Below are 19,307 nucleotides of genomic sequence, written 5' to 3' on the forward strand. Positions count from 1 at the left end.
TTGAATAAGTTTGGGACTCTAAGTAGTCAGCACCTCTTTACAGTCACGTTTCGTTTCTTAACAGAGTGGTGTGTCTATTTTTGTTGACTTTGCATATCTTTGTCCTCTTTTTTGCATCTTATTTGTGTCATTTCATGTTTACATTTGTGGTGGTTGGTTTGCTTCTGTTTGGCTGTTTTGTTTTTTAGGTTTTTGTTGTAGTTGTTTCGTGCCTCACCATATTATTTCTTCTGTGTTTTTCATGTGAAGTCATGTCATGTTGTGTGTTTCTGAAGTGTTTCAATACCTTTGATCTCTGCAGTTTTTTCTTTGTTTGCCTCTTTTGCGTCTAATTTGGTTTATTTGCTTCTCTTTTGCCATGTTCAGTAATTTTATAGCTCATCATGCATGTTCATGTGTAATAATAGGTTGATTGGTTCATACGCATTATACTTGTCGTTTTACTTTATCTCTTTATTGTCTTTTGTGATATTTGCACTGCATTTGAGCTCTGTATGGTGGTTTTATGTTGCATTTTCCCAACTTTATTTTGCAGTATCCAGTCTCAGTTTCTGATAAGCAAAATCTTGTTTGCATCATCTCTCAGTCCATCAAGTGAATTGGTTGAGCTACATAAACTTTGTATTTACCTTTAGCGATGCTGTCCACCCTACACTGTTTGGGTGTGTGTGCGGTCTTATTCGTACTGGCCCCGCCCACCACATCGTTCTCCGGTGGTGCAAGCCACGCCTCTTGTCAGGAAATGATTCCCGGCCACATCCGTGCTCACTCTCAGGACTCGCAGCACAGACAGGTCACCATACGCACGTCTGCCTCTTCCTACCTCCCTGGACAGTTTATAACAGGTACTATCAGCGTAATGTGCGACGCTTAACAAACCAACTAAAAACCAACAAACCTGCTGTGATAGTTACTCAAATGTAGTTATTTTAATGTGGTATGTGAGCTGAATGACATTAAAACACCTTCATGATCTGTTTATGTTGGCTACCTTTTGTTTTTTTGACTGTTCAGTAATGGTGCGGAGCTCTCGGGACTTCATGGGTTTCCTGCTCCAGGCACGCCGTGCAGAGGGTACCTTCAGCAAATTTGGAGGAAGCTATGGGGTCACGCCATGGCCCAAAACCAGAGCTGGAAGTGGTGTCAGGAAGTCCAGGAGACAGGGCCCGTTGCTGGTGGGCGGCTCCTGGATCCTCACACCTCCTGGCACCCACACTCTGTGCTGCCTCTCGGAGGGTGACACTGTCACACACTCGGACAAACAGCTGAAGAGAAACCTCTCGTTTGTATGGAGGGCTCCTGATTCACCAGTGGGAGACATACGGTTCTAGTAAGCCTACAAATAATAACAGATTCGTTTTCACAGAATTTCAAGTTTTGTACAAGAAAACACAAACCTGAGTATCCTCTGTTTTCCAGCATCACGGTGGTACAGTCCTACTTTGTTTACTGGGCAGGTATTGAGTCTGGACTGGTGCGTGACGCGGGTCGTAGGCTTTGGAATGGGAGTAACACTACTGGAGTGAATGGAGTGAGTGCAATTTCCACACTACTGCAAGACAAAGTTACAGCCCTGCCAAGTAAGCTGATTTAGTTATTATGTGATGGTAAATTTGGGACAAAATGCAAGCTAGGTGCTTTGAAATAGAACAATTGTCGCCTCTCTATTCACTCTCTTCTCTCACCTTGTTGTCTTGCAGCTCTCAGAGCCTTTAAAGCATCAAAGAAAGAAACAAATGCGACAAATAGACCAGGTACTAGTCTACAACTTATTACAAGAGCAAGAAGTGGACCTTACAACTACAAATCTATGAAAACAACAACAGAAACAACTCATCCAGCCTTGGACAGGAGCAGGTCTGTGACTCTGGCATTGTTTGAAGTCAGTAAAAAGAAGAATATGACCTTAGAAAATCATCAAACTGGTTCTCAAACACCTTTAAGATCATATTCAGATGTGACTGAAGAGGCACAAATTGACCCCGTTCCTCAACCAAAGGACCCCAAGAGCTCAAGTCCTTTGACAGCATCTTTCTTCTCTGCTGAGGCTACAGGGATGAAAACTACCACCATTTCTTCATTAAACAACACAGTGCAAGCCTCAAGTAGTCCTCTTCCCCTCCTTGTTCCTGTCATCCCGCTGAAGGAAGAGGAACTTCCAAAATTACATTTACCAGATCCAAAAGCACCTAACAAACCTGAAATAGAAGATGTCACCAGAAATCACTCAACTAATCACAGTTTTCATAAGATAATGCTCCCAAAACCCACAACCCAGAATCCAAAAGCAGCAATCCAGGAAGAAGAAGGTTCAGCAAAGTTCAAGACCCAGAGTGGTTCAGTCCAGCCTCACAGGACTAGTGTAACTGAGTCCCAAACCAATGCAGTTAAATCAGAAATAGGTATCGGGTCTCAAAATCCTCACTCCCAAACTTCTTCACCCAAGCCTATTAGTCATTTCGAAACTTCCATACTTCCATCCATACTTCTTCTACGGTCCCAAACTGGTAGGAGTAATATTTATCCATTTCTCCCAGCATCTCCATCCAAATTCCTTTCTCGCTCTCAAACCTCCTCTCCACACTCCATTCCACCATCCAGATCTCCCATCATTAAGTCCTTTCTCACAATATTGTCCCTTACCCACTCTGAAAACAGCCCTTTAGAACCCAAAAGTAGCCCAAAGCAAACCAGTACACCTTTCTCTAAGCTTCAGACTACAGCTACTGTCCTGAGTAGCTCTCCTCACAGTGAGTATATCAGAACATTTCTCCAAGACATGCCAGAAACTACTACAACTAAAAGTCAGGGTAAAACTAGCATTCCTTGGACAGATTACTCCCAGTCTGAGATATCACCTGACGTCTCAAACAACTCTCCTCGACCACAGAAACAGAAACAAACTCCATCCTCAGAGTCTCTCTTTAACCCACTGCTCTTTACACTGAGGACTGACCAAACTCCCATACTGGAAAAGAGTCAAGTGGATCTTAGGTCTGACGCAAAGATCAGAACTACGCGCCCAGTCTTTGCTCTGCCCTCAGCCACTCCTTCCCTTTCCGCTTCATCTTTCTCCTTCTCCAATACTTTGCTCCCTACTGCAACAGTTAACGATAGGTCTACCAATTCTCCTCATTCTTCTGGAGGTTTACCCCTTGTAACTATGCGTGCATCCATTAGGTCTACATTTGTCATCCCTTCTTCCTTTACGAGAAACCAACCGACAACATCATCAGCTCGTTTTGCTCTCCCCTCCCCTTCTCCAATCTCCAACCCCCCTTATTTGTCATCTTCTCAACCTACCCCCACTTCCCCACAGCCATCCTCCTTTGCCTCGTCTACTATACCCTATTTATACACTTCTAACCATCCGTCATCAGATCTCTTGTTTACTCCAGCTCCCTTGCCTACCTTTACCTCTTCCCAGTGCATCACAAATTCAACAAATTCTTCCATTTCTTTTGTTTCTTCTACCACTTCATCTAGCTCGACCTCAGCAACTTCTTCCTCCTATCAAGGTACATCTTTTTATATCCCATCTGTAACTTCCCCGCCTGCTGCCCAGGCTACCTCCCTTCACTCAGGACCCTCTCCAGCTCCCCGTCGCTCTCTGCACAACCTCTCCATGCCCTCACCTTCCCAGAAACATACTGAAGGTCACACTGCATCATCTGATCCTGATCCAAGTATACACCCACCAACACCAAGAACAGACATTCATCCAAACCCCAAACCCCACCCTAACATCGAGGAAAATCTTGGCCACGAGTTGAAACCAAAGCTTCCAAATAGTGATGCTAAACATCCCTCCAGTCCTCCTGCAACTCCAGACAAGGAAGGGAAATATCCAGACATACGCAGGCACAGTGCCTGGGAGCTGGGCATGCTGCTGGGCAGCTCAGCTGGTTTGGGTATGGTACTGGTGGTTGGAATAAGGTACTTGTATCGCCAGGCTTGTGGAAAACGGACAGCGGTGACCCTGAACGATCGGGAGAGAGAGTATGGGAGAGGAGAGATAGGACTGATCCACGTCCAGGAGTGTGGAGATTTGGTTAGAGTCCGAAAAATCAGAGAGAACAGCTTAGTACTTCTGGCAGAGTATGATGTACTGTCACCACCTGGAGAGAGAAATGCCGGCTGCCAACAAAGATGCTAGATACCAAAACCTTTCAAGGACAAGAAAATAATCTTGATTAACTCCTCGAATGTTCGGATTGATTTTTTTCCCTACAACAAACGTCACATTGGGGAGACAGGTCAGGCTAGGTAGTAAAAGGAAAAACAGTGAAATGTGTAACACAAAAGGGTCATTAAGGAGAAAAAGAACGCACAGATATCATCACACCATAACACAATAAAACACAGACAAGCAACAGGGGGACATATTCCAGCTGGATCTGGGACCGCTGCAATCTTCGATCGTGCCTCCAGCTGATCCCTGTCCACATCGGATGCGAGCCAGTCCATTCTGAAATTTTCTTCCTCCTTCCAGATTTTCAGTAACTATTGTTTGAAATTCATTAGCTCAAAAACCAGCAGAACTTTCACTTGTGACAGCACAGCAATGCAGATGAATGCAAACACTGTCGTCTACTGCAGTGCAGGCTCCACAGGGGTGACTACGAAAGGATAAAACTGTGGTCAGTCAGTCTGTTGCTGAAAGAGATATTCTGACACCTTTTTCTGCTTCTTCATTAGTTTTTTTTTTTTTTTTTTGCCTGTCCCATTTGGTTCTTTAACCATCAGAATTGTTGTCTGAAGACCAACAAGGATACCCAATGGATTTACTTTGCCAAATGGATCATCGTGGCATTGCCGTATTGGTCCATTTGATCGATCTTAGTTTTTATTGTTTATTATATTTTATTTTCAGATGTTACAGACGGGACAGACATGAGTGAGGGATAGGAAAGGGAGAAAGAAAGAGGAAGGAAAAGAAAAACAGAAGGGGAGAGGGACAGTGAGAAAGGGTGGGAGAAAAAAAATCTCCTGGATCACCTGTTGAGAGAGAAAGAATAGAAAACAAGCGAAAAAAAAAAAACCAAAGCAACATACTAAACACAACACCATCGCATTAATCTAGCTAAGTGTAAACAGCAGTAAATACTAAATATTCAATGTTGTTGTGCAGCACGCAGGACAGACAGCGCACAATGTGCTTTGAAGTAGCAGCCAAGAAAGGTGTAATTTAAGTCTACAAACACCTTCATTATTTTTAAACAAGCAGCGTCTCCAGAGGACCTTTCAGGTCCCGTTGAGCCGCGGTCCTTGACAAAATGGGGCTTGGCAGGCTGTCACGAAATTCGCTGTAAATGTTCACAATCATCCACAGATTATTTAAGCCAGCAGAGCACATTAATAGACTCCATAGACAAAAGCACACACTGGTGCACTTTCTAAGAAGAATCAGCAAGAGCAGAAGAAAATATTCCTGGCTAAATCTTTCTGTCTCCAACATAAGTAGAAGAATAAAGCTACAATCTGAGTACGTTAACAGAGAAGAATAGGTATGTTTTCTGCATGCATGTCTAAATATACCACAGTGTATAGACAATGACAGGAGGGCTGTAAGTCCAGCTCTGATTAGGTTTTATAGGCTGATTTTAACAAGCAGAGGTTTTTGCATCTGTGGAGAAAGAGACTACACTGCTGATCACTAACATCCATATTAAATTGTTAAGTCATGTGATTGCACTCAAAAATAAAAAGTATATTTTCAGTATCATACACTTTTCATTTCTTTATTCAGCTCCTGGAGTTTGAGGCAAAATGCTGGTTTTTAAATTAGGTTTGATTGAAGGTTAAAAACAGCACAAAGCGACTGCGGTCTGCTGGCAGTGCTTTTATTGGTTTATTTTACGACTGCTCCTTCCAAATGATGTGACAGAAGAGCCATCTGTCCAGAAAAAGATGGGTCAGTGAAATTAATGAGCTGCCAATACAGCTCATTAATTCTAGAGTTCTAGAGTATTTGGTCAGAGAACAAATACAAGGATTTATTCTAAAGTGCTTCTGGCCTCAGAGGACGAAGCACTCATTAGGGCTGTTAAGACTTTGTTAAAGAAGTAAGAGAAACACATTCCAGGTACTTCTAACAGCTAGTAGGGTGTGTAGAAATACTCTCTGCTCAAAATGTGGTACTGTGTTACAAAGAGAAAGCCTTTTTGTGTTTAATTCCCAAAACTTCTTTAATAAAACAAACAAAAATCAGACACATACATATCCCACTCATTGTTTTCTCCCCACAATAAATTACAATGACAAAACAACCACACTGCAAATAGACTGAACAGAGACTAACTGTAAGCTGGACGACATAAGAAATGACATTTGTGCTGTAAAGGCTTCAGAATTGAAGTGAATGTGGTGACATTCTCCGTCAGAGACGCCAAAATGTTCATACAGTATTTTCAACACTATGTTAACATCTTTTTGAAAGGGCAACAATCATGTGAAAGGAGACTGGAGGCTTTACAGTCTTAGGTGGATACAAAAGCTAATTTCTGCTACTGGAAAAAGAAAAAAAAAGCCATCCACAGTTCAAAGTTTTGACTTTCTAACTTCAACTTTCAAACATCTGAGCTAATACTTTGAAATGTCAACTTTGCAAGCTGTTTTTTTTTTGTTTTTATTTGTGTAATTAAGGTTTCATAGGTGGAGAAGACCAAAGCAAGAGATAAAAGAACTTGGCGTCACATGGCGGACATGAGCTCCACTCCAACTGAATATTGGTGTCTGCTGTTAAATCAAGCAACACTTTGCTTAGAAATTTTAATGACACTGACTTGGATTGTGTCACTTTTGTGAAAACAACTTTACAAGTTGCTTGTACTGTTCTCAAGTGGTTTAAAAATAGGTATTGCAGGTTTTTGGTCCATTACTTCAATTCACTTTAATAATATAAGACAGAAACACCATGCTGTAATTCATTGTAGGATATGTCCCATTAATGTTGTTATTGCGACTGCACAGGCGATGTTTGCATCCTTGGTGATAATGTGAGCCAGAAGTAACAGGAGTCTCCTGGATATAGAAATAAGTTCAAAGGATGGACAATGTGTGGTTTCTTCTTTTTCCAGTGTAAGGTTAGGTACACATGACGACTACAGACTAAAAAAAATACTGTAATGTGGGACTGAAGCTGAATACAATCTGCTCACTTCTGGATTTGACTGGTTGAGCAGCATGGTGGTGAAAACCAACGGGCATCTGTAGTGACGTACCAACAAAGCAGAGTAGGATCAAAACCTCATGATGCTGCTATCTGTAATTCAGTGTTAGAAAGGATAGTGACGGTAATTTTAACATGCTAGCACTACTTTAAGCTACAACAGATACAGAGTTAGCTGAGCACAGAGCTACTGTAAGGCCCTCCAGTGTGTCCTCTGAGGCTTGATGGAGTTGTGCTATTACGTAGCGTGAAAGCCCTTAAAGAAAAATGGAAGTCAGAGTTGTCATAATTTACCAGAAGGATGTAAGGCTAAGTCGTTAGAGCAAAGAACAAAATAAAAAAATACTACCAAAGTTCCCCTGAGCAAATTCCCACCCTTTCTCCTCACTGGTGTGCATTTCGGTTTGGTCCACAGAACGAGATGGACTAGAACAACGTTTTAGTGAATATCATGTGCTGCTGTTCTAATGAGATAACTCATTCGCTGTCATACCTCTGAATAAGGTGAAGCAGCTCCAGACCTCATGTCACAAAATTTTGTTATGCAAATCTAGATTCTAGAGGTCTGAAATCTATTATTGTATTTTAAAGTTGCAGCTCTGGAGCCCAGCAGCCTAGAGTGTGGAGGGACTCTAGACCTGGACTCTAAGACTCTAGAGTTCTAGATTTTTCCTCCCAAAAAACATTTACGTGTTTACTGTAGACTTTGGTTGGTGTGATATACAGACATAATCAGCTATATTATTTCCTTAGATAATACCATATTCTACAGCTATGTTCAGAGGTTTATTTAGATCTTTATTCTAGAGCTTGAGTGATGCAGGATTTCTGATTCTGATATTTGGTGGTTTAAAACTCTGATATTCTGCTTTCACTTTCTTTAACATTTCTTATATCTGGTGATTTATTTACTTGTTCACGTCCTGCCTGCTCCGATTGTTTGTGGAGCGCATGTCAACAGGAACGTTGCAGAGTGCCCCCCAGGAAAAAATCTGCAATGTCAAGACATTGTAAGAAAATTGTCCCCCCATCTCTTTACTTTTTTAATTTTGCAATATTAAATGCCAATAACAACAGACTGGCAGGTATCTCATACCAAACAATAATATCAGCTTTACCCATTCCTGCTTTTTTTGTGCTTTGTTACTATTTAACAGGATCCTTACTGAGAGCCCAAAGCTCTCCTTATTGGTCCGAGACATAAATGCCCTTATGGGTGACAGATTTGGTTAGAATCTGAGGGAAGCAGGCCAGGAATTAAAACGAGACAGCCATATAGAAACAAGTGAACCAAGTCATTAACAAAAAAATTTGACCTGTAAACTTGGACTCACTACTCCAGTATTAATGTACTAACATCCTCCACTCAACTAAACGCCACCAAAAAACTACTTGTAAGACAGACGGCATTTTAGAAAGTGTCAAAAAATCCAATTGGCTGTTACAATACAGTATATTAAGTATCAGATAATCCAGATCGTCCATGTAACAAACACTGACGCAGGCAGCGACCGCTAGTGGGAAGGTAGAAAAATGTTGAAAACGGCAGAAAAGAGAAAAGACTGGTCCAAATAACTTCATCCTTCTGGCTCCAAAATCCATATAAAAATAGAACTCGCACTTAGTTTAATATAAAACAATATATGTGCTGGAAAGAGGAGTCCTTCCTCATCATAGAAAGAAAAGAACTGAGGCACGCGGTTCCTCTCGTTCTTTCCGCTAGGCTGAGGTCTTCGTTGATTGGTAGCAATAAGGCACGTGTGACCACTGCAATCCTCCACCATAGTTCCCTTTTGTATGAGACACCAGTAACTTCACAAAAGCCAACATTTCATGTCAGATGGGCTGCAGCGCTGACAGCTTCACCGCCTGAACAGAGACAAGAGCCATGAGAAAGAAAAGATTGAGAAGAAAAAACATTAGACAAAAGACGAGTCATTTAACAGGACAAAGAAAACTCTGGAATTATTTAATGACCGACAACATGAAGCCAATTACTCATTTTCCCCACCCTAGCAGCACACTTATAAACAGGCAGCTGAAGCTTGTACAAACACAACGTTGAACCGTGCGTCATTAACTTTGAGAGAAACCCAGCTTCATAAACATTGTGAAGTGAAGCAAAAAGGTCCATGTCCCACCAACAACACAACATCCGTTTGACACCAGAGGGCGCTGTTGCACCCAGAGCGCAGAATTAAAGAGAATGTGCAAAAGAATTATTCATCTGATAGTGGCACACCAAAGTGTTCAATATTAAATAACTAAATATGTGGATAAAACAGACAACATAACATGGGATAATGTGAATATAATGGAGTTTAATAGAGCTCATTCTTATGGAAGTAGCATGATGACAAACAAAATGCAAGCTATGCATATAAAATTCTGTAAAAACTAAAAAACCCAAACATTTAATTATTAAATAAATTAAATGAATAGAATTCAAAACTGTAAAAACAATGAAAACAACTAAAAATAAACAAAAAAGCCCACATTTTTTTGATCTAATGACACTTTGATGCTTTATTTTCTTTTTGTTTCTAATGAATTGAATAAAACATGTTTAAAAACCGGGTCGGGGATGAGTTCCTGCCCCAAGTGGAGGAGTTCAAGTATCTCGGGGTCTTGTTCGCGAGTGATGGGAAAAGGGAGCCGGAGATCGACAGACGGATTGGGGCTGCAGCTGCAGTAATGCGGACGCTGCACCGGTCCGTCGTGGTGAAGAGGGAGCTGAGTGTAAAAGCGAAGCTCTCAATTTACCGGTCGATCTACGTCCCTACCCTCACCTATGGCCACGAGCTGTGGGTAGTGACCGAAAGAACGAGATCGTGGATACAAGCGGCAGAAATGAGCTTCCTCCGAAGGGTGGCTGGCCTCTCCCTTAGAGATAGGGTGAGAAGTTCGGCCATCCGGGAGGGGCTCAGAGTAGAGCAGCTGCTGCTCCACATCGAAAGGAGCCAGCTGAGGTGGTTCGGGCATCTGACAAGGATGCCCCCTGGGCGCCTCCTGGGTGAGGTGTTCCAGGCATGTCCCACCGGGAGGAGGCCCCGGGGCAGACCCAGGACACGCTGGAGAGATTATATCTCTCGGCTGGCCTGGGAACGCCTTGGTATTCCCCCGGATAAGCTGGAGGAGGTGGCTGGGGAGAGGGAGGTCTGGGCCTCTTTGCTTAGGCTGCTGCCCCCGCGACCCGGCCCCGGATAAAGCGGATGAGGATGGATGGATGTTTAAAAACATAATTTGTATTTGAATTTGATTTTTAATGACACAGATCGTGATCTTTTTTTTCCTCTTGTTTGTTCTGTAGTGACTCATATTCAACAGAGACTACATAATTATTTAGATGCAGTATATTGTTAAATTTAATGGGACTTACACAGCTGACTTTTTTTAAATGCCCAAACGAACAATAAACAAAGTAAAAAGACAAAATTTCAAGCTGAAAAAGTTAAAATTGTACAAAATGTATGAAAGGAAAATTGTTTGTCAGTGTGTCAGTAAAGGGCTTTCATAAATCAGAGTATTACTAAGAAAACAACATAGCACATTCATGGTTCAGTCACACTTGAATATTATTATTATAATTCATTTTTCTTTCATGTATTTAATATTGAACACTTTGGGCTTCCATATTGTAAATAAAAAGAAAACCCAGGGAAGCCACAGTAGAGATTTTTTTGAAATTATATACAAAAATAACTGAATTTGCTCTTCCGTCCGTTCTTACTCACTCGGGTCAGACAGAAGTGTTGGCATGCAGCCTTATCGCAACAACAGACTAGACTGTAGGGGGACAAGGTGTAGAGGTTAGTGTTGGCATGGAGCCGCCACGCCGAGGAGCAGGAGAGTTTGATTTAACATCGTCCTCAAAGTGCACGTGTGTGTACGTGTGTGTACGTGTGTGTACCTTCTGCCGGCTGGTCATCCAGCTGCGGATGGTCGGCACGAGGACGGAGCCGAGCAGGATCTGAGCCGGATGGTAGATCAGGAGAGGGACTGAGATCAGAGACAGGTGCTCATAGCCCTCAAACACGATCTTCAACATGGGGATACCTGTGATTAAATAAATAAGGAAGACCTCATGGACTTAAAGCTAACCCAGCATTTAAAATTAGACTTCAGAATGAGATGCAGCGTAGACGAGATGACTTTGTTCACTTCATGCCAGCTCCGACCTGCAGCAGAGCTCACGACCGAGCTCAGAGCTTCACAGGCCTCAGAAGCTCTTTCTAACTCCTCCAGATTTCTCCTCTCTTTACTTTCTAACTTAAAACTCCACAGAGCTCTCAGGAGACACCCGACACTTTATACAAGTTTTTGCGCGCATGCAGGAGCTCTCTTCAAACACAACTTTGATGTGAAGTTTCTCTCTAACACAAAATCTGAGCGTCTAATCTGGATGTGCACCCACCCAGGGTTAGAGACTTGTGTGTGGAGCAGAACATGATGGCGACGGTGTCCGCGGGGCTGAACCTGGAGCCTGGCCTGCAGAGACAAACAGGAAGTTAAAACGTGTCATCTGTCACCCTCCAGACGGTTTGCAGGTGGTGACCTTTACACCCAGAGCAAAATGTTGGAGCAGTTCTTATTGTTTTAGGGAGCCAATACATGGAATGATAAGAATATGATGAATAAATGAAATGTATAAAAATAAAATGTGTGAATACCAAACTGTGAAAAAAAAGAAATGAAATCTTAAAATTTAAGATTTGATCAAAGTTGTCGTTTTTCTGTTTTTAATTTTCACATTAAGGGTTTAATACTGATTCTTCTGCAAGTAACTTGATGACAAAAACTACAAGAAATAAATGCTGAAAGCCACTTAATGCTACTAAAAAATGTAATTAAAAAATATATATTTAGAAAAACATTTCATCACATTTCTGGGCAGAGCTATGTAAAAATAATCAATATAATGAATATTAAAAGAAAAGAAAAGGACAGGTTGAGAAGGAGGAAGCTTACCTGGTGGAAAAGGCAAATGTGAGCAGCATGAAGCTGATCTGGATGGAGAAAACTGCAGAGCAAGAAAAAAAAAGAGGCAAATTTAACTTCTCATTTCATATTAAGCTAAAATCAACATTTAGATGGACTTTTAGCAGTTTTTCTTTTTAAAATATTGTTTTAGATCTTATAATAATAAGAACAATAAAAAACAGTCCATTCATTACTAACAGTCTGTGGAGTGACCTCTGTGGTGGAAATCTTCAGTAACTCCTTCAGTAACGGCTGATTTGATTAGTTTAGTATTGAGTTCTTCGATTAGCCCTTTTTTGGATTGATCCACCAGTATCTGTTCTTCTACACTGCAGCTGCTTTGCAGCGGTTGTAGTTTGTACTAAGCATCTGTAAAAGACGTTGTGTGAGTTTGTTCATTTATGATTTATCATGGATTTTTATTCTAAATTAATAAAAATGTATGGATACTGAGATGTATTAGTTCTACACATTGTCTCTGAAAGTTTTCATTTTTAGACCAGCTAGCCTGAGGGGTAAAATAAAACACCACTGTTTGTGAGGGAATAGTTGTACACGTTAATAGTCTATATATACTGTTTCTATGCTTCTATGCTATGTTTCTATGTGTTCAGTCAAAACACTGTTTATTTTATCTCAATGTATTGTGTTCCTATATTCAGCGATTACTGTTTTCTTTCCTTTTAAGTTAGCTTGGCTAGTTACCAAGGTAAACTTTAGGATTAAATCCAGTTAATGCTGATTTGGACGAGAGCTGTAGAGATTTTATGGTCATTTGGCGCCCTCTAGTGGCTGATACAAACTAGAGCAGTCAACTGGGAAACATTGACTACTGTTCTGTTTATTCTTTTCTGATATTTTTATTTGTAGATCACACTTAGTCGGATTGTAAATAAAGGGAATCTCAAGTCTTTTTTAAATCCTTTACCAGATGCTTGCAGTGGCTGTAATTACTTAAACATTCAAAGAAATCAGGTTCTGATGATTATACTCAGTCCTGGCCCCGGGGTCGAGCAACATGAGCTAACATCATTTTAGAAACTGAACCTGCTTATCGCTAACCTCAATAAACAACACAGAGATAAAACCACTGGACGTGCCTTCCAGGTCTGGAAGGTGGGCTTCCTGAAATCTGCATTATTTTTACTGACTAGTAGAAGGAAACACTGGCAAACTGCTAAATTAACCAACACAATCATTAGGAGTCTTTTGTTTTCTTTTTTGCCACTGATTTTACTGAGAGCCAGAAACTTCAAGAAACCAATTACAACCAATCAGGAAGTGCACGTTTCCCTAGCAACCAGAGGTTAAATCATGTCCAACATGGCAAACAACTCTTGAACAATCTCTTGAGATCAGTTGGGTCAGCTTAACCTATGTTTATGGGAAAACGGTCTTAGCAGACAGTTTCCTTTATGGGAAACATAAAAGAACAACTTTACGGCCTCATGGCTGCGGGCCATGAAGAAAAGGAAGATTAGTCAGGACTTCAGTCATAAGTCCTGTGGTCAGCTGTTTAAGGATCTGATCAGGATCTCTTCTGGATGTCTCACTTCAGAAAGTGGACGTCAGGGTACACACCCAGAACTCTGTAGGGGTTATACATCTCATGTGGCTTAATTACACCATGGGATGCCTAATGGCTAATGGAAGTGAAGGATTTAATTGGGTGGTGGCCGGTATGCTGGAGCATTTGAAAAAATGTCATCTGAACAGATAGAGGTAGTTTTTGGGTGTGAAAAGTGAAGCCAGTGTAGAAGTGTCTTCAACCTGCATTATTTTTAATGACCAGCAGGGGAAGATCGCTGATTCAGCAAAAACTGGCAAACTGCTAGCTTAACCAACACAATCTTTGTTTTTTTTGGTGCAGCACATTCTCTGCCACTGATTTTAACGAGAGCCAGAAACGTCCAGAAACCAGTGCCAACCAATCAGGAAGTGTACGCTTCCCTAGCAACCAGAGGTTAAATCGTGTTCAACATAGCAAACAACTCTTGAACAATCTATTGAGATCAGCTGGGTCAGCTCAACGCACGTTGGTGGGAAAACAGCCCTTATCTGCCTTGATCTATGTGCTTAGCAGTTTCCTTGACAACTTTATGAGCTCATGGCTACGGGCCATAAAGAAAAGGAAGATTCAGGACTTCAGTCATAAATTCGGTAGTCGGCAGTTTAAGGACAGGACGATACCTGTGGTTGCAAACAGGCTTCCAGTGTTATAGAAGTCTGTGGGATAACAGCTCTGACCTCGGTAACACTTTCCAGATGAGCTCATATTCTCAGCCACTGGTTTCAGTTTACAGTGAATATAACATGAAGTCCACTTGAACTTTTGGTAGTTCTCAGAGTAACCGAGGAGAAATGTATTCAGGGATGCTTAAAAAGTTCAACTTTACTCAGCGTTTCAGCGCTAGCACCATTATTTTAACACTTCCTCTGATAGTTTAGTTCAAATTTACAATTTACATTTGATTTCCATTAATCTGCCATTGATGACACGCAGAAGGTGTACTGACTGATAAGGCCGACCAGCAGCAGGCTGGTGGGGTCCAGCTCGATGCTGGGGTTACTGAAGGTTTCGCAGAAGGTGGTGTAGATGATCATGAGGAGGACGGCGCTGCTGATGGCGCCGAACGGGGGCTTTTGCCTTTCCAGAAACTCCCTGAGGAAACCGCGACACACCTGCGCACAACCGAGCAAATCAGCCGATTTAGAGTTCAGACTTTAGACCAAGACTTCAGGACGTGCGCCGCTTCATACCTGACCCAGGATCAGAGGCACCACCACCGTCATGAAGAGCTGAGAGAAGATTGAGGAGAAGGGAACGGAGGACGAGGAGCCGAGCTGGAGGAGGAAGAGGAAAAAATAAATAAATACAAATATTATCACAAGAAATGCTCAAAATATTGATCATAAAAAAAAAAAAAAAAAAAAAAAAAAAAAAAAAAAAATTGTGCTTAATTTTAATTTTACTTTTCATTTTTATGACCCTTGGTTGCGTCGTGTCTTTTTTCTTTTAAAAGTAAGGTAAATAAAAACTTATTTAATTATTCGTACGTTCGTAATTATTAAGCTCTTCTGGTTCTAATTTTATTCTGATTTTCATTTTTATTGTTTTGTGACTGTTCAGTTGTGTTTAATGTCCTCACGGTCATTTCAAATCTCTTTATGGTTGCTTTGTGTGATTATTTTAGCTCATTTGTGGTTTTTCGAGCTCTTTTTGTGTTTAGAGATATTTACTTTGCATGCATACTTATTTATGTTCTTATCTGGACATCAAACAAATCGAAAACAAAGTTTAAATTTATCCATTTTTCACTTTCTTCATATTTGGAGCAGGACTGGCTTGTAGCGTGTCTGTAATTTAAAAGTGATCATTTTGCTTGTTTTATGTCTCGGTTTGGTTGCCATGGATCTGTTTATGATTGTTTTATGTTCATAACCCGACCAGGACGTCCTTACAAACGTCTAAGCCTCATAAGGCGTCATGTGGCAGGCGGGACTTACAAAGAGCAGCAGCAGCAGAGGAGTGACGACGATTCCCTGCAGGGAGAAAAAAGGAAAAGAGAAATCAGGATTACAGCTTTGACTCTTCGTTCATTACTGCAGGATCGCTTCATTACAGTCACAATCCTCCAAGGAACGTGAAACAGAAAAAAAACTGTCTTACCAAGAAGCTTCCAAAAGCAGAGTTGAAGATGGCGGCGGCCTGCACAAACACGCACTCAGTTTATCACTTTGGTGACACTGCAGGTTTAATCTGACCTGCTAATCTTTGTGTTTGTGTTACCTCGTTGCCTCCGACAGCCTTGGTGAGAATAACGGCGGAAGAGACCGGAGGGGGCATGCAGCTCACCGTCTGTAACCTAGGCAACCACAACAACCACAGGGTGAAGAAGAAAGAGGAGGATGAGGATGAAACAGATCTGAGTCACTGCCTGCCTCCTCAGAGGAAATCGTGAGGATGGAGGAATGTTTTTCACAAATGAGAAAAACAAAACAAAACAATGCAATACGATGTCACGCAAACAGGTCTGCAGGTGGGAGGGGCTTGTGTGAGACTGAGATGACCATATTAGGAATATGTCCCCTCTGTGATGTCATAAAGATCAGAAAAAAACTGCCTGAAATAAAGAGTTTAGAGCCATCTGAAGTCTGGAATTGCTTCCACATAGAAAAAATGTTTACAGATCTTATAAATCTATATTTTATTTACAACTGATGATACAATTTTATTTATTTTAATCTGATGACTTCACTTGGACGGACCTCAAAACAAAACTGTGAAAAAAATAAAATATCCTGTTCCTGGTGTTTCTCTGGGAAGAGGGAAGTCTCACATTATACACAAACACATGGAGCTGGGTCTGTAGTAATCTGTGAATGTGTGTCTTTATGCCAGCCCTCCAGGTACTGTGAGAATAAAGAACAACATTCTCACACACACAGAGACAGACACACAGACAGACACACAGAGTCCTACCCTCTGAGCAGCCATTGGTCGATGGCGGTCAGTGAGAGCACCTTGAGCAGCAGCCAAACGGCGAGTGGGAAGAAGATGAGGGTGAAGGACTGAACAAAGAGGTGGAGCCGCACGTGAAGCAGCGCACTGGTCAGCTCCTGCACACAGAGACGGAGACTTTTCCAAACTGCACCTGAATGCAACACTGCATGTTCCATAACTGAGGACAGAAGCAGGATGGGAGCAGCTCACCTCCGTTTTTAGCGACAGGCCGCTGTTGAAGAAGATGAGCGAGACGGCGATGTACGCTACGGTGACCTCCGGTTTTAAAGGACCTGACAGACAGAAACAGATCAAATTTTCAAATGTGACATAGTCTGTGTAATACAGCAGGGAGAGGAAGCAGCCATCTGCTCTCTGTAGCTCTGCGTGGAGACCTGTTTTTACTGCAGTATGGATTAAAAGGGTTTTCACATCCGGTGCAGTTTCACCTCAGTGCTGCCTTTGTGACGTTGACATAATAGTTTCCTTAATAGGATTTAGCTTTCGGTTGGTGTCTTTGGTTCAGCTCTTGACTTGTTTTCCTCTTATTTATCTGTAAGGACCTTCTCTGTTAGGGTGTGCAGATTTTCCTCTTACGTTGCAAGTATGACCTGTGAGGTTCCACAAGGTTCACTCCCGGGTTCATTGTTATTTTCTTTTCACCAGCTTCTTTTAGCTAGAATCAATCTTTTTATGGCATTTCATATCATTTCTGGATAACCAGCTGGAGGCTAGTTAACTGATCATCCCAGATTACGCACTGACTCTTCAATAACTACCTTGTTTTAAACTTCATATATAACTGAACAAAGACTGATCGCACCACAACTTCTGCCTCCAAGTCAGCTGTGTCATCAATGCTCGCAGTTTACAAAAGATGAGAGCTGCATGTCTTTTAGCTGAAACAAGACTAAGGTGCAACTGTTTTCAACACAACAGCAGCAAATAAAACAAACAATCAAAGAAACAAAAACACACCACACCTGTGCTGATGTCATACTTCCAAAGCATCAACATTCCATGTTGGGATGCCCAACATGCAAACTGGCTGAAAAAACACTGTAGTAATCTGTGAATGTGTTATGAAGTTGAGACTTCAAAATGCGTGACGTCACAATGGATTTGACCATCTTTTATATACAGTCAATGGTAACACGTTAAAATAAGAGTCCAGCAAATACGAGCAAGAAAACCCACTGATATTTGAAGCCGGCGTTTACGAGCAGCGCCTAAAGGCACCACACCGATAGTGGCGTCTTATCTAATCTACAGGGAAAATGAGCGGAGGGGTTATCAGCTCCGGTGGCGGCTGATTTGTAGTTATCAATGCTTATGCTTTCTCCTCACTTAGTTTACTGGTAGTAATTAAAGATGCCAATAACGTGCTCGTGGACGCGCACACATGAGCGCGGAGCGGAGCACGGAGTTGGGTTGACGTGTTGACATTACCTACTGAATGCAACGTGTCACTACAGCGGCACTTCAGGTACGGAGGGAGACACAAACAAACACACACAAACACACACACAAACAAACACAAGGAACCACTGTGACGTAGAGCCTGCTGCCCCGGGGCCAGCATGCAGGGGAACATTCCACTGAAAGAAAATCCTGAAATGTACACTTTGTTAAAGTCTGACAAAACCTCCATTCATTATATCACTACGTTATAAATAAAACCAACAGTATTTGCACCTTGTTTCGGCTCAGGTCATATTCACAGAAACATGCAATGTTAAGTTGATAGTCTACACTTTTCTTCAAATTTCGGGGAAACAGCGCTAAATAAAGTCTAGAAGTTGTTCATTTATGGAAGATCAAAAGTTTCCAGGTAAATCAGCCTGTGGCGATTTATTTTGTGACTCCTAACGATTGATTTAAGGTGTTAAGTCTTTACCTGAAAGAACACCTTTGGCCCTGAGAGGGAAGTAAAAGGATGGCAAACTCTTTCACAGCCTGGCAGTAAAATGCCCCAAACTGACCACTTAATAAACGGAATATTTGTTCATTTAGAGTCATTCAAAGAGTGAACACATTTTAAAGCAACACCATTGAACTTCAGTGATGAACTTCCGACCCTCTCACCTCCTTTCACTCCGATGCTGGGCTGCAGCTTGGCCGATAAGATGACCAGCACGATCCCGACGATGAACCACTCCTTTCGTATCCTCGCCACAAGGCCCATGTTTCAGCTCGCCGGTGGTCCACCGGCTCTCCTTGCCTGCCCCCCACGGTCACAGCAGCCGGGACAGAAGTTCCCACAACTCCGGCGCTTCTTCTACGAAGCTTTTATCGTCACAAAACACAGGCAGAGGAAGCCGAGGCTGCTTCCGGACACATGGGCCCAAACTAGCCGTAAAGACCAGATTACAGACGCACCGACTCACTCATTACCGTAACACTACTAAAAGCAGCACAACATGCGTGTAACGATCAGAATCTGAAAAAATGTCAATAAAAGATTACATGTTAGGATACAGTTTCATTATTTATAGGTTAAAAAACACAATACAAGTAAAAGTATGAATAATACTGTTATAAATAAGAAACAGGTAAAGAAACAATGGATGTAAGGGTCAGTATAACATTAACACATTTTAGTAGATATTTAAAAAGTTATTTATTAAAAATATGTGCCATTTATTTAACTAT

The 19,307-nt window shown here is 41.6% G+C and overlaps 2 protein-coding genes across 2 annotated transcripts; one reads left to right on the forward strand and one right to left on the reverse strand.

Moving 5' to 3' along the window:
* Positions 1–637: 637 nt before the first annotated feature.
* reeld1 (reeler domain containing 1) lies at positions 638–4,156 on the forward strand. The gene is made up of 6 exons (XM_085350192.1): positions 638–845; positions 1,015–1,330; positions 1,420–1,580; positions 1,701–1,754; positions 1,956–2,105; positions 3,147–4,156. Exons 1-6 carry the CDS (start codon positions 638–640, stop codon positions 4,154–4,156), a joined length of 1,899 nt encoding a protein of 632 aa, XP_085206318.1.
* A 2,075-nt stretch (positions 4,157–6,231) lies between these two features.
* Positions 6,232–18,947, reverse strand: slc10a7 (solute carrier family 10 member 7). Its single transcript, XM_085348765.1, has 12 exons — positions 18,741–18,947; positions 16,866–16,948; positions 16,635–16,771; positions 15,942–16,017; positions 15,822–15,860; positions 15,659–15,694; positions 14,912–14,995; positions 14,668–14,833; positions 12,140–12,191; positions 11,586–11,659; positions 11,082–11,227; positions 6,232–9,040 (listed from the first exon to the last, which is right to left on the reverse strand). The coding sequence occupies exons 1-12, from the start codon at positions 18,838–18,840 to the stop codon at positions 9,008–9,010; spliced, it is 1,026 nt and encodes a 341-aa protein (XP_085204891.1). The 5' UTR covers positions 18,841–18,947; the 3' UTR covers positions 6,232–9,007.
* Between the last annotated feature and the right edge of the window lie 360 nt (positions 18,948–19,307).

Source organism: Diplotaxodon limnothrissa, linkage group LG3 (genome assembly GCF_057381915.1).
Source record: "Diplotaxodon limnothrissa isolate DT_005_m linkage group LG3, D_limnothrissa_male_GT1.1, whole genome shotgun sequence".
NCBI lineage: Eukaryota > Metazoa > Chordata > Actinopteri > Cichliformes > Cichlidae > Diplotaxodon > Diplotaxodon limnothrissa.

What these genes read in the sequence shown, in the direction of transcription:
- reeld1 (XM_085350192.1), top strand. Translation starts at nt 638, where the DNA reads ATGCTGTCCACCCTACACTGTTTGGGTGTGTGTGCGGTCTTATTCGTA. An exon ending in GTGGGAGACATACGGTTCTA is followed by an intron (nt 1,331 to 1,419) that starts GTAAGCCTACAA and finishes TCTGTTTTCCAG; the next exon opens with CATCACGGTGGTACAGTCCT. An exon ending in AAATGCGACAAATAGACCAG is followed by an intron (nt 1,755 to 1,955) that starts GTACTAGTCTAC and finishes GATCATATTCAG; the next exon opens with ATGTGACTGAAGAGGCACAA.
- slc10a7 (XM_085348765.1), bottom strand. Translation starts at nt 18,840, where the DNA reads ATGGGCCTTGTGGCGAGGATACGAAAGGAGTGGTTCATCGTCGGGATC. An exon ending in CAGCATCGGAGTGAAAGGAG is followed by an intron (nt 16,949 to 18,740) that starts GTGAGAGGGTCG and finishes TCTGTCTGTCAG; the next exon opens with GTCCTTTAAAACCGGAGGTC. An exon ending in GGATGACCAGCCGGCAGAAG is followed by an intron (nt 9,041 to 11,081) that starts GTACACACACGT and finishes GTCTCTGTTCAG; the next exon opens with GCGGTGAAGCTGTCAGCGCT.